Raw genomic sequence first — 25,818 nt, forward strand, 5'->3', positions numbered from 1 at the left:
GGCGCGGCCCCGCCTCCCCCGAGTCCAGGCCCCGCCCGGCCCCGGCCCCGCCCCCACCCAGTCTCGGCCCCGCCCAGCCCCGGTACCGGCCCCGCCCCGACCGAGCCTCGGCCCCACCCAGCTCCGGCCCCGGCCCCGCCCCAGCCCCGGCCCCGGCCCCGGCCCATGCCCGGCGCAAGAGCCGGCGGAGGCGGTGACCGAGATGCTTTATTGGAAAAGTACAAAGTGGTTCCCGATTCGCGGTACCGGGCGCCGCTGCCCGGCCGCCGCCCAGGCCCAGCCTGGGCCCAGCCCCGGCCCTCGGGTGGGCGCAGCCCCGCCGCCCCGGCCCTCGGGGCCGCTCCTCGCCGCGCCCGCCTCAGCGCAGCGCGGTGGCTCCGAAGAGCTGCACCAGGTCCTCGTACTCGGGGTCGATGAGGTCCGAGGGCTTCTCCCCGTCGTCGGTGGTGGCCTCCAGGCTGGCGCCGAGGGACAGGAGGTACCTGCAGGACACGGATCTGAGCCGCCGGGCCGGGCATTCCCGGGCCCGCAGCCCCGGCGCCGGGAGCAGCACGGCCCGAACAGTCCTGGGGGCGGCGCAGGGACCGGGCACCCCCCGGCAGGAGCCGCCCAGACCCCGCTCCATCCCGGCGCTGTCGGTTCTGGGTCTCTGCAGCACCGGGGACCCTCGCAGCCCCTCACCTGGCTATGTCAGCGTAGCCATCGCTGCAGGCCATGTGCAGGGGCGTCCAGCCGTTCTCATCTCTCTGGTGGATGTCGGCGCCGTATTTCACCAGGAGCTTGACACAGTCCAGGTTTCCCGTCAGCACAGCCTCGTGAAGAGCTGCCATGCCTGGAGGGACAGGAGGTGTTAGCCCTGGCCTGGGGAGGGGTTCTCCATGCTGAGCTCACAAGTGCAGGTTGTGCACAGCCCAGGAAAGGGGTGCCAGGAAGCCTTCTGCTCAGGGAGAAGACTGTAGGGAAAGAAACAAAGACTGAGGAAGCCAGAGGAGCTGCCACGGATTCCTCTTCCCCTTCTGCAACAAAAATACCCTGTCTGGGGCACCACTGCCCTGGCCAGACAGGACAGAGGGAGGGAGAAGGAGTTGCCCTGTACTCAGAGCAGCTGCCCTGAGTCCTGGCTGAGACTCACACACAGACACAAGAAGTCTCTGGGGTCCTGCTTTGCCTGAGTTTCAGAAGGTCCTCACTAATTAAGAATCAGTATGGACGGGAGGAAGCCTGGGGTCATTTGAGCCTGTCTGTGTGGCCATGTGACAGCAGAAGCTGAAGCCAAGCACAAGAAAAGGACAAATCTGGGCTCTGCACCAGCCCATATGGATCAAGGCATTCCATAAACAGTTGCTGTTGAGGTTGGGTGCAAACAGAACACAAAGCCTTCCCCCTGAGTCCCCGGAGCCAGACATGCAAGAGGGAGCAGTGTTTGTGAGAAATGGGTAGAGCCAGGAACAAATGCAGAGCCTTTCCCCACTCTTCCTCAAGCTGGGGTGAAGACAGGAGGGGTCCTGCCCAGAGCTCACAGACCAGCCTGTGCTTGCTGCTGCTCTTTGAAGTCTCACCACACTGCAGGTGCTCTGTTGGACCTTGGAGGGACCTTGGGGCCAGCTCCCCCCTTCCCACAGTGTGCGCTGACCGTGCTGTTGAGGGGAGATATTGGGGTCCTGGCTTTTGGGCCCTGCTGAGGACACTGCTCCTCACTAGGGGGGGACCCAGCTCACTCCAGCTCTGCCAAAGGTGGCCCATGGCCTGGCTTCCATGTCCCTCGGGGCCCCACCAAGCTGTGCCACCACTCTGCCCCAGCTCTGCTGACCCCGGCAGCACTCACCAGAGGGGTAGATGGTGTCCAGCGTCACCTTCCTGGCTCGTATGAACCTGCCCACCTGTTCCAGGTCCCCCTGCTTGATGTGGTCCTGAAAGACGACGTCGTTGGGGAAGTGCACAGTGCGCGAGGCCCTCAGGCGCGGGGTGTACCGGCCATACCGGGGCACCGACACGGGGCAGTAGTCCCTCATGCTGGCAGCAGCCTTCAGGCACAGTGGCATAGGGGTTGCTTAGCGCTCGGCCCAGCCCCTTACTGCCCTGCTCTCTCTTCTTCTGCCTGTCAGGGCTCTCCTTGCTTCGGAGCTGTGCTTTTCCCCACACTGCTGTGCTCCCGCCGTGTCCGTGTCCCTGTCCCCAGCCGGCACGTGTCCCCTCACCGCAGGGAAGTGACAGCCACCGTGCCCTCCTACACTCCCAAGCTGCATGCAGGAGGTGGCACCTGGCACTCACAGCTCACCCGCAGGCCCAGGACTGATGGTTCTCTGGGGGCACCGTGTTATAAAGGCTTCCCTGGGCTATTTTGGGGACATGCAGCTCATGCTATTTGCCATGATGCTTAGTAATCGAGCCGCCCAGGCCCACAGCCTCCCACTTTTGGGCAGAAGTTGGTGTCTCATCTTACACCCACCTGTTGATGTGCCCATCCAAGGGGTCAAATCTACTCTTGCATGGATAGCCCTTCAGGGGAGCCTGGAAGCAACTTCCCAGCAACAAGCCCTCCTGGGAGAAGGGACACAGGCACGATTGCCAACAGAGGGACCTGGCTGCTCATGTCCTGACTGGCCAGCGCAGTGTGGACGTGCCAGGGCTGTGGTGCCAAATGCATTCAGAGCTGTTCACCCTTCTGTAGCTGCATGGGACAACTTGAAAGAAGCAGGAGGAGCAGCGCTGCCCAGCACGACTGCGACAGCACACAGCCCAGCACGGAGACTGCGACTGGTGAATGAGGTGTCCCCTGTGCTCTAGTGAGGACAGAGGTACTGCTGATGCTCCCGAGGCAGATGCAGAAGCAGAAGCCTGCACTGCTGGTCCCTGATGTTCCATGTCCTACTTCAGGCTGGGAAGCAGCTGCTGGTGAGGACAGACTGCTTCGAGCAGCCTCAGAGGAACAGTGGAAGAACAGCACCACCACCAGACAATTCCTGCCTCCAGTACTCTCCAGCTACACTGTCACAGGCCCAAAACAGACCACCTGCCACAGAGGAATCACTCAGGTCCATCAAGCTTTCAAGCAACTACTGCTTTTACCCATTAAAATTTGGGCATGTCAGACACGAGCATTTTGTGCTCCGGGTTGTGCTGATGGGATTGTCCAGGCAGACGTGTCAGAAAAAAATCCCTGTGCTGCTTTAGGAGTCAGGGATTTCACTCTGCCTCTCCTGCAGCAGACCCTTGCCTCAACCCCAGCAGTGTGGTGAGCCACGCACCTGATAACTCCTGCCCTTGTTTATCTGCTGGCAAACATCGATCTCTTGGCCGACTGTCTGCTCGGGGTTACATCAGCCAGAACACAGCACTGGGGACAGAACACTTCCAGCCTGCTTTCCTGGAACAGCAATTAGCCACATACACGAGATGGTTGCTGAAGTCCTGCTCTGCCACAAGGTGCCTTGCACTAGGAGAAGAGCCCCCTCCTCTTAGCTGAGCACGGCAAGTCTCAGCCCAGGAACAGAAGAGAATCACTGCAGAGCTCAGAATTGGTTACACTTCAACTGGCTCCACAAAATGGACCTTTTTGAGCTGAGTCCTAGACAGCACCTTTCAGTGGAACTTCTTGCTAGTGGGGCTCCTTTCCTCTCCACCCCAAAACATAAGGCAGCTGTCACCAACCAGCCCAGGCCACCAGCACTGCCTGCTCTGTTGGGGTGTAACACTGGCTGGGACCCTGCCTAGGAGACTAGAGCTGGAGAAAGAGAGACAAGTGTTGTCCAACACCCCTGTGCCACTGCCTCGGCACACCCCTCCTCAGTGACAGGTACCAATAGCTCCCCCAGTTGCCCTCTAGCCTTACTGTGCCCTCCCTGTAACATTTATAGCGTATTTTCAAACCAAAATACCTTCGGCAGCAAGCAGCATGTTTGGAAATAGCAGTGTGGCTCACAGGGTCATGTGAGCCCAGCTGGCAGAGCCACAGCAGCCCCAGCATGCCCTGGTTCACTCGTCCAGAGCAAGGTCCCCTCACGCCAGCCAGCTGGCCCAGGGGCCACACGCTCCCAGAGCCAACTCACCCCTAACAGAGCACCTGCACAAGCCCATGGAATATGGACAGGGCTTGGGCAAGTTTTTTTATCCTTTATCAATTATGTGGAGAAATCTGACTTGTAGCAGAGTCCCTCAAGACTCAGCCAACAACTCTAATCCCTTTGCAGGGCAGGTTCAAATATTCTATACTTTGATAAAGACCAAGAGATGTAATAGTATTAAAATCTCAACTTTATTTGGCCATCAAATTCAGTACCAACCAATGTTATTGTAGCAGAATGCTAAGAACCAGGCTGATGCAGCTCAGGCCTTTGAGGCACTCCCCCAGTCATGTTCCCAAACCCCAGTAAATTGCAAATGTCCTGTTTGATCTGTTGTATCAGGCCCCTCCCCCACCACCCACCTGCCAGGTCAGCCCACCCAAAATAATTCATAGAAAGGGATCGCAAGTCTTGCCTTTGATCAAAAGGATGGAGACACTGCTGGTGAGCCAGTGGCCATCTCCACCCTCAGAGCCTGCCACAGCCAGTGCACACAGTATTCCACCCTTCCAGGTATTTGGAATTGTCATCTCCAAGTGTCTTAAAGCAGAGGGGAAAGGAACATCTGGCCACCATGAAGAGAAGCACCTTCACATACACCTTTCCCCAGGAAGCCATCAGCCCTCTGCCTCTGCCCCTACAAATACTGAAGGCCCACCCCAGGGAAGAACAGCTGAGGCTATTACGGGCCCTGCCAGGTGCAGAAGTCAATTATGGGCTTTAGTTTTAAAAGAGAAAAAGAAAAAAGCTTTCTTGGAAGATGTTAGTGGCAAGGCTCCAGACTGTCAGGCCACTGAACTCCTGGTAACACCTCACAACCTCCTGCTGCCCAGAAGAACAGAATACTCCAGACAAAAAGCTGTGTACAAAAAAGTACATCACAATAAAAAAAAGAGCCCAGCTGGCTGGGCTGGCTCCCTAGTGACAGCTCCCTTCTCAAAAGCCAAAAGAAAGAAAAGTCAAGTGTACAGACAAGTGAGGGTAAAGTGTTACTTTAAAAGCCAATCCCTGGATTTCCAGTCATTCACCTTCTGCTTTAAATCTTAATGGGTTTCTGACTCCCTAGCTGCATCACAGCAGCCAATTTAGTGTCTGATTTTTTGGGTGATGTAGATCAGTCTTCTCTTTACAATTCATCCTTTTGGAGTTTCTGCTCATCCTCATCACCTTCCTCAAGGTCCGTCTCTTCATCTGTCTCCAGGTCCTCCAGATCCTGTGGGGGTTACAGACAGCTCCTGGTTTCTGGCACGTGAGGCAGATCCAGAACCAAGCACAGAGCTGCAGCTCTGATCTGGTCACTGCCCTCTGCTGCCACCTTAACAAAACATCCAGTGAGGAGCTTCCGACTAGATACACAGTTACGTAGCACTGATCCCACAGCCCAGTTCCAGGTGCTGAGCAGGAGTTCCCTAGGGAACAAGCCCTCAGTGCCCCAGCAGTGCACAACCCCAGCACTGCTGCTTCACACACCCACTGGGTGCTCTCTGGAAAAGGAGCCCATTGCAGGCTCACAGCCAGCCACGCAGCACCTGAACAGGTCACACTGTGGGCACTTTTGTTCACCAGCAATATCTTCTGCTGCCACATAACAACCCAGGATCTTACTTAGGACTGAGGATTCGGGCACAGCACCAGATCTGACCCGTGCTCAGTGTTCCCAAGGCCCAAAGTGCTCCATTCACATTACTCACATCATCAGCTGCTGCCCCATCCTGACCTCCGCTCTCCAGGAATTTTTTGAAGCCTTCTAACGTCCTCTCCCCGTTATAGTCAATGACCTACAGAGGGAAAACATGAGGATACTGGTTATGGGCACTACTGACCCACGCCCCTGGAGAGGAGAATTCTCTTTCTGAGCAACAGTGAACATGCCAAGCAAAAGGGAATTGAAAAATTCACCTTCACCCATATGAGACGAAGGAAAACAGCTCAGCCACTAGACTTCAGAGATCACTGCGAGGAAAGAATAGCCTGCAGATGAGCACACTGTCCTCTATGCTCCCTCTTCTCCCCATTCCCACTTCCCACCCCCCACAAAATCTTTCCCTACAGCACAGCCCCCCCATAAAGGGTCTCGGGTGTCCTGTAGACTTGATGTGTTCTACCCCAACAGAATGCAGAGCCCTCCCAAAGGCCCTGTCCAAGACACAACTCAAGCAGGCAGCTGAGCATTCCCGTGCTCCCTGGCTATGCAACCACACGAGCTCGGCTCCTGCTTACATTTCTGCCAGGGCCTGCAGGGAAGAACTTGAGTGTGGGGAAGCTGTGGATTTTCACCGCCTCCACTTCATTAGCTGTTGAGTCCATCTTGGCAATGACAATGTTCTCATGGTCCCTGTAGGTCTCTCCCAGCTTGTCCCAGATTGGAGCCAGCTGCTTGCAGTGACCACACCATGGGGCATCTGTTAATTACAGAGACAGAGCTGTACCAACAAACTAATGAGGTACCACCCCTTCCCAGCCAGACAATTCACACACATCTTTGCAACCAAGGCACTGCCTTTGGGGCCTAAACTCTGCAAAATGCTTTCTCCCTAATCACGGTCACACAGTATTTTGGCACTCCTTTCACACACCAGTTACTTGGAATCAGCTGTAGGAAGATACTCACAGAACTCTACGAAGACATTTTTATTCTCATCAAAAGCTACTTCTTCAAAGTTCTTCCCAACCAGAACTTTGACAGGCTGCTTATCCCAGTCTTCAGGAAGATCTTGACTCATCAGGTGGGGCTAGAATAAGAAGTGAAATTCAGAGATTGTTTGCTGCTTGGACTGAACATGTGATCACATATCCTGGAAAATCCAGGTTTAACCACCCCCCTGGCGCCTCTGCCACAGGCTGGGAGCAACCAGATGAACTGGTCACTTCCTCTTCTCCCACAGAAAGTCTTCTTCGCACCCTGATCCAGTGGGAATAGCAGGTGCTGTTGTGCAGAGAGAAGGCCAATGGAGCTCTGCAGGAAGGAAGCAGCACTGCTGACAGCCCCACTCACAGGGGACTGGGCTTCGCTGCACCCCCACAGCCCCTCCAGTGGGCAGGCATAGACAGCTCTTTACACTGTGCCATATAACTCACACCTTCCACACGCTCTTGGCAGAAAGAGCAACTGGAGAAACAGCACAGTCCCCACGGGCAGAGCACAAGAGCTCAGCTGCACCAAAGTGCCAGTACCTACAGCCTCCATGCCCCAGCAGCTTTGCCCTTCATTCCTCAGCACAAAGCCCGGGGGATATTTCGTGCAGGAGACAGAGGAGTTTCTCAGACTCGCACAGCCCCTCACAGGGAGTGTTTCTGTTCCTTCTCAGCCAGCCCATTCACCACTGGCACCATTTATCCACATACCTTGATCTTGCCCTCCAGGAACTTGGTACAGAACTCTTTGATCTTGTCTGCTGTCAGCTCATCAGATTCAGGTTTGTATTTGGTCATCTCTTCCTCCAGGGTGATCAGACGTACAGCTGGGCACTCTTCCTTCTTTAGGCCAAAGAACTCCAAAATCCTCTGGTTGTCACTGTGGTCACTGTCTATGAAGATGAACAGGATCTTGGGAGGAAAAAGTGAAAGGCAGGAGGTGAACACAAGTACCTCATGGCTACCACACTTCACACATGCAGTCACACAAGTGTAGTTGAACGGGGCTCTCTTCCTCCCCTGTCCCAGCAGAGAGAACTGGCTGCAAGTTCCCTCCACAGCTGCTCCCTGTACAGACAGGGCTACACTCCTCTGCAGAAGGCAGTCTCAGCTCATGATCTAAGAAATCCATCTCACCTTCCCTTTGAAGTTCCCAGCTGCACTCTTGAAGTTGTCCAGCTTCCCTTGATAGTCAGACACACTTTTTGGTAGGAACAGCAGAATATGAGTCTTGATCTCTCCTCCAAAGATTTTAGGAGCAGTCTGAGGAGTAGAAAATAAAATTTATTTTTGGAAGAAAGGCAAATCAGTGTCCAGACCAGTTTGACTCTGCTATTTTGAGCAACCCACAGGAGCCTCCAAAACTGCAGAAAGCTCTGCACAGCGAGCTCACATCTCCTTTATCCTGTGTCCTTCCCACTTCTCCATACCCCCAAACTAGTGTCAGCTCCACAATAAAATGTCCATGGAACCTACAACTGGAGCTTTGCTATATTCTTGCAGCAGCCATGGGAAGGGCCTTACCAGGTATCTAAAGACTCACCTGCTCAGTGAACTCTATGACCAGAGGCAATGAATTAGACTTGATGAAGTTCAGCAGATTATCTTTTGTGAGATCCCCTTCAAAGTTGTTTCGGCCTTCATCAAACTGCAAGAACAGACATTCTTTATTAGAACACTTCCTACACAAATCTCTCAAAGCCTTCACACCAGTCACTGCCCCAAGGGATATCAGCTGCACTCATTCAGAGCAGACTTCCATCTCAACAAGGTCACCACATGTCCACGTAAAGTCTGGATTAAAGTGTCTACCTTCCTGGCAAGCAAAGCCTTAAATCATTCCCCAGCAGGAGGTGAGCAGCAACAACAGCCAGCTCTGACCTCAGCCTTGCTCTGCACCACCACGAAACCACTGATGGAGCAGGTCACCAAGAAGGACCCTGAGCAGCCATCTCCAGCCCTGCAGCACAGGCAGCTTCTGCTGCACAGGAATCAGTGGTGTCAGAGCAGACACTGCAGCCAGACAGTGCTGGGAACATCTGCCAGCAAAAGCCTGCAGCAAACAGTGATTTCCTCAGCTCTGGGAGGTCAATCCAGTCTCTGTTGTTAGAGACAACAGCACACGGTGCACGTCCTACCGGAGGCGCCAGGTCCTGTTTTACACAGGGCCATCACCCATATCCCTGACCAGGATTCTCAGAATCCTCTGGCAGCCTGGAACAGGAACAGCTGTAGAGGCCCATCAAGGTTAGAGAGAGGATGTGCAGGAGGGCACTGGCAGGGCCACGCTCGGGTTGCTGGCAGAAAGAAGCAGGAGAGCGGACTCATAACTTTCTGTTAGGGAAAGCACACCAGCCCCAGCAGAAAAGCTGAAGACAACACAGCATTGGAAAATAACTTTGCAAATGCTTTGAGGAGCATTGCAGGTCACCTCAGTGCCTTCAGGACAGCTGCATGAGGGACCGTGTGAGTCTGGACAACTCACATGGAGTAACAACAAGCCAAACGCTCTCAGTTCAGACCCAACTGACTGTAAGGAACTGAGCCAAAGCCCAGAAACAACACGGTTGACAAAATGAGCCGTCAGGTTCTTCTACCCCAGTGTTTGGTTACTGTGGGTGCTCTTTTTCTCCTTGGTTTGGAGTGGACACATCCAAGAGCTCCCGTGGCACTGCCCTGCCATTGCATGGAACAGGAAGGAACCACCACAGGCTGGACAGACCTTGACTGCTCCTTCCACAGAGCCCAGCGCTCCTGCCCCATCCCAGCCTGGCACAGCACGGTCACTCTGGCTCTCAACACACCTGAAGGGGTGCCAGGCCCAGAACTCTGCCCAGCTCAGCACTACCCAGAGTGGGGCACACAAAGCTACCCACATGACAGGAGTGAGGCACAGGTACCAAGTGAGCCAAGAACAAAACACTGCTCCCTTCCCTCCTGGCTTTGCTATGCATGTTGAGCTCGTTAGTCAGATAAATCACCTGCATCCTCAGCCACAGTGACCCGAGGAGCCTCTGACTCAGAATTTAAGTCTACAAGCTTCTAGCACCATAAAAATAACTACAATGCCAGAGCTGTAGTGGAATAAAACACTATTTCAATTGAATAAAGAATGAAAGTCTTGAGGCTGTCCTAGGTCATGCTGGGCAGAGTGATGACTGATGAGATTACAGGTTTAATAAGTCTGAACCCAAAGCAGCTTTGTCCTGCCTCACAACACCCAACGGTGCAGAGCCACCAAGCCTAAGGAGCCTCTCCTTGTCTGCTCAAACCTGGAATTTCATCCCAGTGACTGGATCTCCATGCCTTCATGAGTACATTTATCTGTGATTCTGCAGGTAGTCAGCATCCCTCTGCACATAATCCACTGCCCCAGTCCAGTCAGCTGGAACTGCAGATCACCTCAGGAGTTTCTCTGGAGTGCCTGTGCTGCAGAATCCGCAGTGCTGAGACCGAGCAGCTCCTGAGCACAGCGGGGACTGACAGCAGAGGCCAACAGTGAGCAGGGAAAAGCCACAACCAAACAGCACCACAGCAGCCAGAGGGCTTGGCTGCTGTTCTCTTGAGCCTGTCTTAGTCCCAGGGGCCTCCCCAGTTACAGCCACAAGTGCTTTAAACACTGTGTGACTATTGCTGCACTGTGGGGAGCGGAGGAACAGGGAAGCGAGTGAGGGAACAGCCTGAACCCAAGGCCCAGCAGCTCTGGGAGGGCAGCACAGGGCTGGGAGATCGACAAGGCTGCACTCTTCAGGTCCCTGTCACTCTCCCATCCTAATGAAAGGGCCAAGGCTCTGCTCTTCCCCCCATGCTCTGAGGCTTGGGAACACAGCCACACTGACAGCACAGCTCCTTTGCTGTTTTGTCCAGGGCTGCTCTTGTCTGAGTCTGACTGATTAGAGAGAAGGGAAGAGGTAGCAGACCCCAGTGTGGTGCTCAGGCTTGACACGAGCCAGTACCTTCTTGAAGAGGACAACGCCATCCTTGCTAAGCTGGTACTTGGAGAAGACATCAGCACTGGAGGAAATCCCAAAAGGAATATCATCCACGGCTTCTGCTGCCAACAGGAACTCCTTTGCAGCCTCTGATGTCAAATCCTGGAGAGTAAAGAAAGGTGTCTCACACAGGCCACATCACCCGAAGCATTCACATCTCAGGGCTCAGCCCAGAGAACTGGAAGATCAAGTAAGGCAGGACAGTGAGCGTTGCACAAGGCATAGGGCCTTCCTCAGCCAGCAGGAAGGCCCCTGACACATGCAAGAGTGTCTCCAAGGGAAGCACAAACTCTACCTTGAAGAAGCCAATCACCACGACTTCACTGGAGTCCACCAGCTCCGCCGCCGCAGCCGCGTCGCTCAGGGTAGCGGCGGCCGGGCCCGTGCGTTTCTTCAGCCAGCTGACGATGTCCTCTGCTTCCCTGCCAGCTACACCGGGAGATAAGAGCGAGTCACTTTCCCCTGCTGACCCAGTTCAAGACCACAAAACTCTCAGGTTTTCAGAGACCTTCCAGCAGCTGGTCGAGAGGTCGGCAAGAATCGAGATATCGTTTACGCAACCTTTCTCTTTCACTCCCGGTGTAATTAAGCTAATCCATAATTGATAAGTCAAGGTACAAGGGGCTCCCAGGAATTCATTCTTCTCTCACCTCTAGCCCAAGTAGTTAAACTTTGACCAGCAACACAGCACTTCTCCAGGACCTCAGTATTACTCATGCAAATACATCACCTTTACCTTCCCTGATTACTATTCCGGATGTTACCCTCAATGTCCAGCACTGGCCTGGCTTAGCTGAATTCTGTTGTGGCCTTCCTTGCAGCTCTCTCACACTCCACATTTGCCCCCTCGCCCAATGGCCCAGGCACGTTTCCAGTTCTGGGCTCCACGTTGCTCAAATCAAGTCAAGCCACAGAATAAAACGAGCTCATGTCACTTTGGTTTTCCATGCAAAAGCAATTCCATCTGCTCTAGCTCACATTAGGGACCACCCCACGTTCAGGTGAGGGAGCCCATGAAAGGTTGGCCCGTTCCTCACCAGCCCAGCGCCACTCCCGGGTTGCTGTCACAGTGGACCTTGTCCAGCCACAGCAGCACAGCCCAAGCACGGGGCCAGGTGCGGGGACCCAGCGCCACGTCGCTGCCCTCTGCACCCGGGCGGCACGGGGCTCACCGGGCCCTGCCCCCCGCCGCGGCCTGACCCCCCCGCTCACCCGTGTACTCCTTGGGCGCGGCCTTGTCGCCGTTCTTGAAGAACTTGATGGTGGGGTACCCGCGCACGCCGAACTGCTGCGCCAGCTCCGACTCCTCCGTGGCGTCCACCTTGGCCAGACGGATCTCCGAGCCCTCCGCCTTCAGCTTCGCCGCCGCCTTGGCGTACTCGGGGGCCAGCGCTTTGCAGTGCCCGCACCACGGGGCGTCTGCGGGACGGGCCGTCAGCGCCAGCCGGGCCCCCCCCCCGCGCTCCCGGAGCCCCGCAAACCCCACGCCCCGGCCCGGCCCCACCCCCGCCCGGGGCAGCCGGTCACTCGGCCTATCCTCAGGCCCCGACCCCTCCGTCCCCCGGCTGCGCCCTCGGCCCCCGGGGCCGCCGCCCTCCCGTTCCCTCCAGCCCGGCCCTGCCGCGCTCACAGAACTCGACGAGCAGGTATCGGTGGTCGGCCAGCGCCCGCTCGAAGGAGCTGGCGCGCAGCACCAGGACGCCGTCCTCCTCCTCCTCCTGGGCGGCGGCGGGGCGGGCGGGCGGCAGCAGGGCCAGGCAGAGCAGCGGGAGCAGCGCGCGCAGCCCCGCCATGGCTGATGGCGGCGCTCGGACGGGACGGGACGGGATGAACGCGCGCCCGCAGCGCCGCCTCCGCTTATAAACCCGCCCCGGCCGCGGCCGCGCGCCATTGGCCGCCACGCCCGCCCGCCATTAGCTGGGGCCACCGCCCGCGCCGCCGCGCGCCTCCCATTGGCCGGCGGGGCGGGCAGGGCCCCCACCCGCCGCCGCGGGTTGGCCGTCGGCCCCGCGTCCCGCCCGCGGGTCGCCATTGGCCGCTGTCCCCGCGGAGCCGCCGGCGATTGGGCGTCCCCGCAGTCTCGCGCGGCCGCGGCCCTCGAACGTGGCACTCGGGAAGCGCCGGCGGGCGGCACTGCGCGTGCGCGCGGCCGCAAGCGCGTGGTGTATCCTGACTGGGCCGCGCGCCACGTGACTCCCCGGGGGCAGGGCCGGGATACGTGACCGGCGGGCGCGCGAGGACCGGCCCGAGCCCCCTCCTCGTTCTCCCTTGTGAGAGCTTTTGGTGCTGGCTGGGTATCCCCCAGTGTCCTTGTGCCTCCCTTATGACACCCTACGGACACGGCACCGGGCTCTGGTTTTCTTTAAATCCCCCCTAAACATCCCCGTGCTGCAGAGCCTGCCCACTGTGGTGTCAGCACGGCTCCAATGTCTGTTTGGGAGCCGTCAGCTGGGGCAGGGGGTCACTCCCACACCCACACCCGGCCCAGGCGCTCAGCCAGGGCTCTCCAGCTCTGCAAGACGTTATTTCACAAATTCTCCCTGGCCCCAGTTCTCCCGGTTGCCTTGGGCAGGCATAGGTGGAAGCTGCTGTGGTGTCAGAGGGAGCTGCTGCAGCACTGGACAAGGGGAACAGCCCAGGCTGCTCCTGAGCAACCTCTGGCTGAGGTTCGTGGGGTGTGTCACCTGGAAGGGGATGAGGCTTTATTTTTGGGAGCCGCAATTTAGGCTAATCATCCACCCAGCCTGTGACTGGAGCTACACTCGTGGGTTCACACCAGGCAGGAGAGCCCAGCTGTCACTCCAGGTGACAGCAGGGACAACATGCCAGGGAACACACAGGCAGAGAATCCCCAGAGGTAGAGCATGGCACAGCTGTCCTGCCTCTCCAGGCCTCCCACCATGGCACAAACGGTCCAACAGAAGCCCTGACACCCCGGGTGTGGAAATCCTTACCAAAGCACTGGGTTGCATCAGCCGGGTGCTCCCCTGACCTGCCCACAGAGCGGCTGTTAGGGGCCAGCTCAGGGGGCCTTTGTTCCTGCTATCGGCACATCTGGGCTCGCTCTGACTGACATGCCGAGGGTGTCAGTTCCCTTCTCCCTGCTCCAACTCCTGCACTGCCCTCCAAGGCCCCACGCCGCGGGGACGGCCAGGGGGACGTGGCTGGGCACCACTGGCCACAGGGAGTGGCACGAGCAGCACATGTCTGCTGGAGTGGGCACTGGCCACACACCAGCTCCTGCCCAGCCCAGGCTGCTGCCTTCAGCCCTTGCCTGTTCCCAGTCCCATTATCTCCTTTAGCAGCTTTCCTGGGCCCAGGGAAGGGCCTGTGCTGTGAGCTCCAAATACAAGACAGAGCCTACAAAATTCTGTTACCCTTTTGAGTCTTTGACCAGGAGCAGGGCCAAGCCCCCTCCAGCAGCTTCTCTCACACCGTGGATTCTGTGAAGAGCTTTTCACGGCTACACTGTTCTTATCCTTAACACAAACATGCCACATGCTCTGTAAACATCCGCAGGCTCTTATCAGACTGCCTCCCCTGGATTGTGTTCTCCCAAACACCTCCCTCATTCCTGTGACTGCACAGGAATTTCCCTTCGTTCCTGCAGCTAGAGCAGGCACAATGCCAGCAGGCCACAGAGCTTGCCTGCTGCTCCGCTGGCAAGAGACCCACTCGAGGCCCCTGTTTTCACAGCCCACCACACTCCCATCCCTCAATCCCTCACACTGTCAGCAATGAAGAACAGGGCAAACAGCAAGGGACAGATCCTGCACACACAATGCCACAGGGCCCCTCCTCCTCTGGCAAGGGCTGTCCCAGATCCTGTTTCACATTCCAGCAAGCCCAAGGGTCGTGGTCTTCTCCAACTCCAGGTGTTTGCAGAAATCCCATTTGGCCACTTCCTGCCAAAGACCCAGCATGGACAGCACACAGTCAGTTCAAAGACTTTATTTAACTGTCATAAAAGGAGAAGCAGACGATGATTCCAAACCTGTTAACCTGGGTCTAGGACTTACAGACAATACGCACCAAATCAAATTAACAAAAACCTCTCTAGGGGCAGGGTGAGGGGAGTTAGAGGCAAAGACGTAGCTACGAGAAAGCCACATGTACTTGGTCCCAGTTCTAGTATGACCTCAACGTGGTAGATCCAAATCAGAAGGCTGCGGAGCTGGCGTGTGCCTGCCCAGCTCCCCGGGACTCGCGGGGCCCCGGGGGCTCCTTCGCCCCGAGCGCTGCGGCCGCGCAGCCGAGGGTGGAGGCCGGCAGGTCTGCAGCAGGCATGGGGGGCCGAGTGTCAAGGCAATAACTACTGACAGGCCAGGCACAGATTTTAAAGGCAGAACAGATACATAAGGCATTAACCGCTTTGGAACGCTTGTCCATCGCAAGCTCTTTGCTGATCGCATCAGGAGCAGCTGCAGAGACAGACTCGTCCACCCTCAGCCCAAAACAGCCAGGAGGGCAGGTGCTGTCCTGGAATTTCAGTGCTTTGCAGCTACCTGGGCTGCAATGAGAAGTGTGAGGTGATGGCAACACTGGTGACCCCCAACCCCCCTGCCCTGCAGCCCCCTCCATGCCACGGGGGCACCCAGAGAGCTCAGGACTCAGCGCAGGCTGGGCCGAGGCCCGGCCAGGCCATTGCTCAGGGTGCTGTGAGGGGTGGCCAGGTGTCACCCAGCATGTCACACCCCTTCCCCTCTGGAGATGTCCCGTCTCGGGTGAGGAACGGACCAGCAGCAAAGCGGGAAGTTATGAATCTTTCCTAATTACCCATGAGGGGCATGACCAAGCTGAGCCCATGCCAACAGATGGGGAGGGCGGGTGGCATTTAAAAAGTGTAACTGGGGCGGGGCCCCCTCCCTAGAGGATACATGTTACACATTTAAGGCATCATGGTTACAGGGAACATCCACAAATGAAGCTGCCAGTGCTCCCAGGACTCTGACAGAGCAGAAGGGGCAGGCAGACGTGACTTAAGCCAATAAACCTATTCGACAGCTGCCTGGCACCAAAATTCTTCAGCTACTTGGAGGCAGTAGCTACCCTGAGCTGTGCACAGGAAAGCCAAGCACTGGATCCTAACAGAAGCCTCTCCCCTTCGGCACCTTCTGGACAAAGGAAGGCGGGAAGAAGAAAGGGCCTGGTGAGGGAGCAGGTGCTCCCCTTGGTGCTGGGGCAGCACAGCCCCAGGACGGGCAGCTGGAGACCAGATGCAGACAGCATGGTTTGGTCAATGCACTCGGTGATTCTCTGGGGAGGGGGCACATACAAAACTGAGCTCTCTGGTCAAATGATAACGGGGACGACAGGTAAGAGGGTTCCAATGTCAGCACTTTGGTACGGGGGGGAATTCTACGGTAGCCACTGTCTGATTCACGCTCTCTGGGGTTTGGCCTCAGGAAGGGCTAGTCCTTCCAATCCTTCTTGATGGTCAGGTTCCACTCCCAGGACAGGTGGTCAGTCTTATCATCGTCTGTGAACTTGGATTTGATGTTGTAGCTGCCCCGTGCCAGCATGCCCTTTGGGGCCTCTTCCATGGGGGTCAGAAACTCATACTCCTCTGCTCGGGGGCCGTAGCTCCCAACCATGTATTCGGTCTTGTCAACTAGAAGGAGAAAAAGTGGTGTATGGAGGCTGTTCAGGAGCCTCCCTTGCATCTGGGGCAAGGCTAAAGCAAACAAAAGGTCTGTTACTGCCACAACAATCCACAGAACAGCTGTGAGAACACGTTCAGAGCTCCATTCCCTCCAGGAACAGCCTCTCCTGCGGGTAGCAACCCCCCAGCACCACTGTCAGCTGTGATCTGCCATGCTCAGAGGGATCCCCTGTGCTCAGGGGGGATCCCACGTCGTGCAGCCGAGACCACGAGCTGCCCCGCCACTGCAGGCCCTGAGACCTCCACAGAGCTCCGTGGGCCCAGCGGCACCAAGGGCTGTCCCCTCCCATGAGGAGCTGCCAGGCAGCCCCTGTCACACCAGTGGGACGTGCAGGAAGCCCTCACTCACCCCAGGCAGCACCGAATCACGGAGAAGCACTTACTTTTTACGCCTTTCCGGAACGTGTGCTGGATGTACTTCAACCCTGACACAATCTCCCTGTTCACCTGTAGAGAGAGAAGCAGGGGCTGGGCAGGACATCTCCACTCATGCTGCCCACCTTGCCCACAGAAGGAGCCCATTCCCCCAGCATATTCCCCCTTTCGGGGTGCAGGTGCTCCCCGGGCCAGGATTCGGTGACCCGCTCGGTTGGTTCCCAGATCGGAATCCTTACCCTAAAGGAGATTTTTATCCGGTATTCCACGCCCTCCTTCAGCACAAACGCCTGTTTCTTGTAACTCTCCAGGTCACCTGTGAAGAAGGGAGAGGGTTGCTCAGAACCCCTCTGTGCTGTGTTTTGGGATGGATTTCTGTGGCACAGGCGGCCAGGGCAGGAGCAGCAGGAGCAGGGAGTGGCCCTCGCTGCAGGGCCCTCCATGCTGCTGGAGCCGGGTGAGCAATGCTCTACAACAGGACACTGTAGCACAACCATTCAGTTAATTCCAGAGTGTTCCTTTGCAGACGTTTTCCCCAAGGCTGTCACCATCTCAAAGCTGCCACCATGCAGGCTGGAGGAACCAGCCTGCCCCATCCAGCCCCTCACACCTCCACAAAGCACCCAGGTGCTGTGGCACCAGCGCCAGGCTCCAGGTGCAGAACGCCCCAGGGCCCAGGCACCTTGCTTTGCTCTGCCTCCAGCACCCACATTTCTGACACAGGAGGGCTCGCCCACCTTGCCACCAGTGCTCCTGCCAGCTCTGCCCGGGAGCAGGGCTGGAATTCCTTCCCAGCTCACCTGTCAGGTCCAGCTCCAGGGGGCCCGGAGCAGTAGTGCAGACCAGGGTCAGTTTGGTCACCACCACATTTGGAGCATTGGGATCTAGAGACAAGTGAAAAGGCTGTTAAACACCCATCCTGACACCGTCCAACAGGGCTCCTTTTCCTTCCAGGGCACTTCTTGAAAGTGGGAGAACAATCTCTCCCTCTGTGAGGGTCAGGGCTCCTGCTGCACCACACCCAGCCCACAGTGCCCCTGAAGGCCACCCCCACCCGTCAGTCCCATTCTGGGGGGGAGCAAGACACAGCTTTGTGCTCCCAGCTGTGCTCCTGCCCAAACACAGAGCTGGGAGAACAGCTCCCAGGTGGGAGCAGGAACGAGGCTGGAGGGGACCGACAGGTCTCAGGGCTCACCTGCACTCACGGTGACGGCTCCCAGCAGCGCCTCCTTGTACTTGCGCAGGCTCTCATCATCCTTGTCCAGCTCCTGGATTTCCTGGATGCTCTTCTGGGCAGGTGGCTTATAGTTGACAGAGTGTTCGTCCTCCTCATTCTCAGCTGCAATCTGGGCCAGCTGCTCTGCTGTTGGCTCCTGCTCTGCCATCCTCACACGCACAACTCACACTGAGGGGAGGAGGAGAGGTGTGACTGCCCTGAACACCCTCCACAGGCTCCCGCTGTCCCCAGGAGTACACAATCCTGCCAGGGGCCTCCAGCACCTGCAGAACCCTCCAGAGGCCAGGTCTCATCTTCAGCTCATGGAGGCCCAAGCAAGAGGGAGGAAAAATTCAATCTCAGTGCTTTGCTTGCAAGCTGGAACAGGTAAATACCCCAAAGCCATAGTGAAAACACTCTCCTCCACAAGATCCACCAGGTGAGGCTTTCACTTGGAATAAACCCGAGCCCAGAATAAACCTGAGCCCAAAATAAACCCGACTCCAGAATAAACCCAGTTATGCTCTCCATAACACAAGATTCCAGCTAAGAATAGGCCCCTGTCCCATCACTGGCATGATTGCTGGGAGCCTCTGCTGGGATCTGGCACTCATGGTTTGTAATTCAGTCAAGTCAGTGCTATGTGCCAGCTGCCTCAGTGGAGTAGGATGAGACACCTGGCTCAGCCCTTTCCAAGGATCTGTGGCACACGTGACCAGGGAGACAAGCAATGGAGCAAACAAGGTGCAGAGCCCGGCTCAGCTGCTCAGGACTCTGCCCAGGAAATGCCCAGCCACGTTGAGGGCTGGGAAAAGGTGATGCCAACACCCCATTAAAATCCTCAGTAAAAACCAGTGACACCCTCGGGAATTCCTGGTGTTCCACAGGGCACACTGTCTGAAGGGTCATCCTAATGCAAATATCAACTTGGACTTTCTAAAGATGCAGAACAGTCTGGCACAGTTTTAGAAAGGCACCGGGGGGACAATGGGACACCACGGGGCCATACCAGGGCTCTGGCCCTGCACAGCACAAGTGTCTGTGCCAGGAATTTGTCCTGCTGTACCTGTGCAGCTGCAGCTCCCACAGCCACTGGCACCACCCCTGCACAGAACAGCAAACAGCTGGCCCTTCCACATGCCATCCTCCAACATCCTCACACTGAATGCTGTGGAAATTTGTCTTCAAAAGGACATTTAATCTCATGTCACACATGAGCAACTGATTTCACCCCAATGTCTCCATATCAGATCCAGTCCCTTCCCTCATGCACTTCTCCCAAACAGCTGTTGGGCTTGAGGACTCCCAGAAGCGCTAAGCAACCACTCATTCACACACCCTGCACTGCTCCATTCCCCCTCCTTCTGTCCTTGGCCTCTCCTCCGGGCTAGATTCCACCTCCCAGGCACCACAGGTCACTCTACCTCCCACACCTTGCTCAGAGGACACCTGCAGCTTCCAGGAAGCGGAAGTGATGGAGTTTCAGCTTTACAGAACTGAAGTCCCGAGTCCCAGATTCCTGCTGACTCCCAAATTCTGTGACTGAGCCCTCCGTGAGAGCACACTAACCACACACCTGTCAGAGCATCCACCAGCACCCACCCCTGTATCCCCACCAGTGCTGGGTACCCTTTCGTGGGTGAGCATCCACAGGCACCCTTCACCCTGCGGATCCGCAGGGTCACAGGAGCCTGCAGGAGGCAGCAGGAGGCCAAATCTCTTCCCACCTGGGAATTTGCACTCTGCCTTCACTACTCCCTCAAGCCAGCAATTCCTCCCGTATTCTCAGAGTGTTTTGCACAGGACAGAGGAGCTGCAGCAGCAAATGCAGGAACCCCACCTCCCGCCAGGCAGGAAAACTGCCAGGAATATCCCTGCTTGAGTCCAGGACAGTGGGAACCAGCGACTCCACACCCCGGGATCCCGATCCCACGGCCCCAGGAATGCAGCGTTAGTCAGAGTCTCTTCAGATGAGCTAATCGGCTTCCGATGTCCATCGGGCCTCGGCACGGCCGTGGACACGCAGCAGCGCCAATTCCAGCGGTCTCCACCCTTCCTTCTTCCCCTGCGGCGCAGGGAAAGCCTGCACAGCCACCCGGAGAACTTGGCTGGAATGCAATCCAGCAATAATCGTTTCTGCAGGGCCCTATCCCAGCCTAGTCCCAGTTCTCTCTGCCAGGACTGGGAGCCAGAACGGCCCAACTCGGCCCGGCTGCTCCACAGGGACAGCTCGGATGGTTCCCAGGGCAGTACAGCGGAGCAGGAGGACACACCCGCACAGGAGGGACGGAACCTCGCCGACACTTCCCGAGACCGGGCGCTGCCCTCGGGAATTTGGGCACTCCCAGGTACCGCTGCTGCACCAGTCGCTTGGTAAAAGCATCCCAGGGACCTCTCACCCCGCCTGATCCCTGCCCCTAGCAGAAAGAACTCTAGGAGCGTGGGGATGCGCTGCTGCCCCGTGGGGACTCAGCAGTCCGGGCACGGAGGATTTTTGTTTTCCGTTTTGCTCTGACATAACCCCGACCTGCAGTGCACCTACACGATGAGCTGTGCAGAGACAGACCGAGGGTGCGAGAAGCTCCATGCACCCACAAACAACTGCAGAAGCAGAAAGGCCTCCGGTAGCGCTGCACCCGGGATGCAAATCGGTTCCATGGGCACGCGGGGCTGGCACCGAACCCGCAGCAGTTCCGCAGCCGCGGGACAAGATCCCCCGCACTGGGAGATCGCTCGGAGAGTTGGAGCAACGGCGCGGACCCGAAACCCTCCCGGGCACGGCCGGGGGCTCCTCTCACCAGCACGAACAGCGGGCGAGGTTCTGGGGCTGCTGGGCCGTGGCGGAATCCCCCCGGGGGCGGGAGGGCCCTGCCCTGCCCCGACCGGAGCGGCCCGACCCAAGACAGCGCTCCCGGTTCCTCATTTCGTACCGAGCGGCCATTTATGGACAACCCGCGTGCGCCAGAGGCCCCGCCGGCCCCGGGACGCGGAGGGCCGGCAATGTCCCCCCTCGCCCAGGGCACAGGGGGGAGCCCGGGGGGACTCGGAGCCGCCGCGGCCCCTCAGGCCGCCCGCGCTCCGCCCTCGCCGCGGGCCCGAGCCCCGCGCGCTCCGCTCCGGCCCGGCCCCGCCGGGGGCGGCAGCTCCCCCGGCCCTCGGAAGGTCGCGCAAGGGCACCCGGGGCCCCGCGCCCGACCCTCGGCCGCGTCCGACCCTTCCCGCGGGCCAGAGCCAGCGCGGCGCGCCCGGCCCGGCCCGGCCCTTCCCGCGGCCCGGCCCTTCCCGCGGCCCGAGCCCCCCGGCCCGGCCCGGCCCGCCCCGCCGGCCCCGCCGTACCGGCCCCGCTCGCTCCGCGCTGCGCCGACACCGCCGCGGATCCGCCCAGGCCCGCGCGCCCCCGCACTTCCGGGACACGCCCGGCGCTTCCCGGGACCCGCCGCCACGGCCGCGCGCGGATTGGCCCGGGGGCGCGCGCGGGGCGGGACCGCGGCACGGCGGGACGGGAGCGGGAACGGGGCAGGAACGGGAACGAACGGGGGGAAGAGTGGGGCAGGGCAGGACCGTGACGGGGTAGGAACGGGGCGCGAACAGAACGGGAACGGGGCAGAGCGGGATGGGACCGGGACCGGGACCGGCAGGGCAAGACTGGGACGGGGCAGAGCGCGATGGTGGGTGGAAGGCGCAGGGCCCAGCACGATGCGGCAAGGCAGCGGCCACAGCTCTAGACACGGTTCTATTTTATTATGGCAAAGGTGAAAAAGCCACCTCGGCCCAACAGGCAACCAGAAAAATTTATCCCAAAAATAACTCGGTACAAAACAGGTCTGCTCAGAATTAAAAAAAACCTTTACAGGAGTTAAAACCTATCCCAGAACATAAAAGTAAAACAAATCCCATCCTCGGTAGTAGTAGCCACAGCTGCAGCCCCCGCTGGGAGTGTGGAGCAAGATCGGAGTCCTTCCCTGCGCCCGCCACTGCTGCTTTAGCTAGTGTCCATCTGGAGAGAGAGGGAACCATCACCACGTGCTGCAGCACCCCCTGGTACCGCCCCAGCACCCCCTGCACGCAGCCCACCTGGCCCTGGAGGAGCCCCCAGCGCTGTGGGACGGGGAGGGCGAGTTTGAGCCCCCCTGGCAGCCCCCCCCCAGCCCCCTGCACTGCCCCATGGCTGCCTCTGGAATCCTGCTCATGCCAATCCTTCCATGCTTTCGCCCTGATTTGTCCCGGCCCTGCACCGACTGTGCTGTTGCGGTGCCCTCGCGGCCTTGGCCCTGTTGGGATTCTGACCTGGCCACGGCACAGACGGCTGAGCGAGGTCTGAAGGCTGTGACTGGCAAGCAGTTCCCCACACTGGGGCTCATTTCTACCACTAGCATTGCAGCCTTTCCCTGGCAGCACCCCACACAGTTCTTCCACATGGGATTTTCCTTTCTGCTTTCCCACTCTTGCACCTCTCAGCTCTGCGGGTTTTGTTCTGCAGCGGTTCTGGCTCTGGAGGAGCTGTCCCAGCCCGGCAGGAGCAGAGGCTGTTCCTCAGCCATCAGTAACAGCAGGTAACAATGTGCTCTGGAAAGCGAAGCCAAGGCCTGGGCCAAGGCACAGCTCAGCTTCAGAGAGAGATTGCTTCAGTCCAAGGTCCTGGAAAACACTTTCCCTTTCCTGCCAGCTCCAGGCTGCCAGTGCTGCTTAGGATGAGATGCTGCAGAGAGCCTGTGACAGTGCCCAATTAGCACTTACCCTGGCATTGTAAGCATCCAGCTGTGCATCTAGTTCTTCTGCAGAGAGCTGCTGTTTGGAAGTTCTTCCAGCTCCTCTGCCTCTCCCTCTGTTCCCGCCACGAGTCCCTCGCCTGTTGCCTCCACCTCCAAATCCCCCCGAGACCCCACGGTTTCTGGTCATGCCACCTCTGTTTACACTGTGAGTTTTAAAAAGCAACTGTTTTAGTGCATTCAGTGAACTCAAGCAGGACCCGCACTCCCCATGGGGAGGGGCCCAGCAGGTCCCCATCCTGTGCCTGGGGCAGGGGCTCCCCCACCTCTGTGCTGGTCTCCGCTGCGTGTCGATCTGTGATGTCACCAGCTGGATGTTCATGGGGCGCCCTGGAGGGAGGGAGAGCACCCGTGAGCCTGTGCAGGACAGGGCTGGGAGGAAGGGAGGGAGGGAGCGAGGGACACGTGCCGGCCGCTCCACTCCAGCCACAGAAACAGGCCATGGAGACGGCACAGAGACTCACCATCCAAGGGGACCCCGTTGTACTGCTTCATCGCCTTCAGAGCATCGGCCTTCCTCTCAAAATGCACGTCCGCCGTCCCTAAGCTGCGACCAGATCTGTCATAGTGCACAGCTGCCTTCTTCAAGGTCCCAAACTCTGCAAAGAGCTCCTGAGAACGACAGAGAGAGGAGGGTGCCCGTCTGTCAGCGCTGCCAACACGGCAGCTCCCCACACAGCCACGCCTGGTGAGCACTGGTGCCTTTCCAACCACCACGGACTGTCTGGGAACACACCAATGACAGAGGGGAGCACAGCCCATTGGGGAGTTTCTGGGAGTTGCCACACGTGGCAAAACCAAGCAAGGCTCTGCATTCACCTCCTGAAGGAGCACGTTTACAGCCAGTCAAACAGACTCAAGGGATGCCAATCTGTTTCTTTTCCCAGAGAAACTGAGGGTGTTTGTTGAGGCCGAGTCAAAGGGGCAACTATTGAAAATACTCCAGATGCCAGACATCCTTCTCACAGAGAATGAGCCATGTAAGCACAGGAATCCACGAGATGATGGCAGTTGCACTTGTGCCCATTAGGAACATACCCCAAAAACTGAGACCAGCAAAGTTCCCTGCTGAAGTCTGTCCTTTGCTGCCACAAAGGTTGGAAAAGGCAGCAATGAAGCCACCAATTTTGTTTCACAGGTGCTACATTTGGGACGTCAACGAGGACAACTCACCGTGGTGAATTTCCCACCAGGGCTGTCCCGCGGGGGCCCAGGGAGCTGCCACTGGGCATTACTGCCCAGCCCTGCCCATGCCAACCTGTGCCCAAGGCACGGTGCTCCCAGCACAGGGTACCCAGCAGCCACCTTCCAGCCCAAGCGAGGCCATGCCAGCCATGCCCAGAGCCCAGGCCCAGCTGCTCCCGCCGCGGGACACGGGCAGTGACACCGCGTGGCTCCTCCGCGGGCACAGCTGCCCCAGCCACTCGCACCACGTCGTGAGGAATGAGCTCAGCAACAAAACCAACCCTACACCTAAGGCAGCACTAAATGACGGGGCTGGGAGTAACAAATAAGGCTAAAGCCATTGAGTCAGCTCTGCTGCTAAACAAAGCCCCGGGCAGCTCGTGCAGGGGCAGGAAGGTGAGTCCCGCCACACACGAAGCACAGGGGCTGTGCAGAGCCACATTTTACACCCCGGCCTCACTGCAACAGACAGGGACTTATTTACACCCAGTCTGCAGGAATGGAAATGGAAACACGGTAAGAAAAGAGTGGTATCCAGCACGCTCCTCAGTGACCCGACAGAGCTCCCTTCATTCCCCAGGCCCAGCCAGAGCAGTGCTGGAGGGACTGGACTGAAGGATGATGAGGGAGGTCTGACAGCAGGGGTTTGGTTTTCCCTGATGAAGACACAAGGTCAGAGCCCATGGTGATAGCTGTGCCCTGCAGTGCACCCAGGCCAGGAGCCCCCAGGGGGACACACCTGGCACCCAGCTCAGGGCCCACAGGAACCACACGTTCCTCTGGTCCAGTCTCCAGGGCAGAGGCACCAACTGCGGGCACTGCGGGCTCTGACTGGGGCACGGCCATGGGACACCTCTCCGGTCACCCCGCCCATGCATCCAGAGAACCCCTCGGTGTCCAGCAGGACACGATCCGACACAGCAGCAGAGCCCTGGACGCGCATGCGGCGCCTCAGACACGGCTGCAGCTGCACAGAGAGGAGCTCAAAGCTCACACGGAATTCTCCAGTCTCAGCTCCAACCAGTCAAGGCGCAGCATCGTTCCCGCGTGTGCCACGGCTCAGCCCCTCACAAAGCATCTATAACCAGCTGTTTCAGCACCCCTTGGGAGCACCGGGCCCGCGCCAAGGCAGGCACCCGCGGCACAGACCCCGTCACGGGAGATTCACCCGGGAATTCTCGGCCCCGGGTGCAGGCAGGTGCGGAGCCAGTGGGGCTCTCGCGGGCACTCGACCCTGGCGGAATGAATGAAACTCCCACGCCCCCCGCGGCGCCGCCCCGAGCCCCACCTGGATGTCCGCATCCGAGACGCCGAAGTCCAGGTTAGAGACGAGCAACTTCCCGCCGGTCTCCACGCCGGCCCCCGCCCCGAAGCCGCTGTCAAACAGGTCGTGCTGCCACTTCTCGGGGAGCTGCTTCGGCTGCAACAAGACCGGGACCTCGCTGACCGACGCCGGGGCCCCGCAGCCCCCCGGCCGCGCCGGGAGCGGACAAAGGACCGCCCGCGCCGCCGCCTCGCGTGGACCCGCCGTCCCGTCCCGTCCCGTCGCGCCGCCCCGGCCCGAGCCCCGGCCGCCCGATCCGTACCCGGCTGTAGGGCGCGGGCCGGTTTCTGCCGCCGCCCCGGGCCATCACCGGCCGGTTCCGCACGGGGCCGCCGCCCGCGCGTCCGCCGCCCACGCCGCCCCGGCCGGGCCCGCCCCCGCGGGCGGCACCACCCCGGCCCCGGCCGCCCCGACCGCCCCGGCCGGCCCCGCGCTGGCTCCGGTTCAGCTTAATGATGTCGTCCAGGGACATGTCCATCTTGTCGGCCATGATGGCGGCTCCGCTCCCGCCCGCACTTCCGGCCGCGCTACTCCCGCGCCGGAAGCGGAAGGGGCAGGGCGGCCGCGCGCCCCTGCCGGCGCGCGGGGTGCTATGGG

At 58.8% G+C, this 25,818-nt stretch overlaps 4 protein-coding genes across 4 annotated transcripts; all 4 read right to left on the minus strand.

Moving 5' to 3' along the window:
* Positions 1–325: 325 nt before the first annotated feature.
* PPP1R27 (protein phosphatase 1 regulatory subunit 27) lies at positions 326–2,268 on the minus strand. Its single transcript, XM_032706407.1, has 3 exons — positions 1,826–2,268; positions 682–832; positions 326–482 (listed from the first exon to the last, which is right to left on the minus strand). The coding sequence occupies exons 1-3, from the start codon at positions 2,040–2,042 to the stop codon at positions 359–361; spliced, it is 492 nt and encodes a 163-aa protein (XP_032562298.1). The 5' UTR covers positions 2,043–2,268; the 3' UTR covers positions 326–358.
* A 1,968-nt stretch (positions 2,269–4,236) lies between these two features.
* P4HB (prolyl 4-hydroxylase subunit beta) lies at positions 4,237–12,543 on the minus strand. The gene is made up of 11 exons (XM_032706406.1): positions 12,321–12,543; positions 11,903–12,109; positions 10,986–11,119; positions 10,655–10,792; positions 8,242–8,346; positions 7,836–7,961; positions 7,410–7,610; positions 6,676–6,796; positions 6,285–6,466; positions 5,756–5,842; positions 4,237–5,277 (listed from the first exon to the last, which is right to left on the minus strand). Exons 1-11 carry the CDS (start codon positions 12,481–12,483, stop codon positions 5,191–5,193), a joined length of 1,551 nt encoding a protein of 516 aa, XP_032562297.1. The 5' UTR covers positions 12,484–12,543; the 3' UTR covers positions 4,237–5,190.
* Positions 12,544–14,625: 2,082 nt separating this feature from the next.
* ARHGDIA (Rho GDP dissociation inhibitor alpha) lies at positions 14,626–21,371 on the minus strand. The gene is made up of 6 exons (XM_032706408.1): positions 21,280–21,371; positions 17,923–18,132; positions 17,528–17,611; positions 16,967–17,043; positions 16,736–16,799; positions 14,626–16,301 (listed from the first exon to the last, which is right to left on the minus strand). Exons 2-6 carry the CDS (start codon positions 18,110–18,112, stop codon positions 16,102–16,104), a joined length of 615 nt encoding a protein of 204 aa, XP_032562299.1. The 5' UTR covers positions 18,113–18,132; positions 21,280–21,371; the 3' UTR covers positions 14,626–16,101.
* A 286-nt stretch (positions 21,372–21,657) lies between these two features.
* On the minus strand, positions 21,658–25,768 carry ALYREF (Aly/REF export factor). The gene is made up of 6 exons (XM_032706997.1): positions 25,484–25,768; positions 25,186–25,317; positions 23,177–23,324; positions 22,979–23,042; positions 22,681–22,858; positions 21,658–21,940 (listed from the first exon to the last, which is right to left on the minus strand). The coding sequence occupies exons 1-6, from the start codon at positions 25,709–25,711 to the stop codon at positions 21,926–21,928; spliced, it is 765 nt and encodes a 254-aa protein (XP_032562888.1). The 5' UTR covers positions 25,712–25,768; the 3' UTR covers positions 21,658–21,925.
* Positions 25,769–25,818: the final 50 nt, after the last annotated feature.

Source organism: Chiroxiphia lanceolata, chromosome 19 (assembly GCF_009829145.1).
Source record: "Chiroxiphia lanceolata isolate bChiLan1 chromosome 19, bChiLan1.pri, whole genome shotgun sequence".
Classification (NCBI taxonomy): domain Eukaryota; kingdom Metazoa; phylum Chordata; class Aves; order Passeriformes; family Pipridae; genus Chiroxiphia; species Chiroxiphia lanceolata.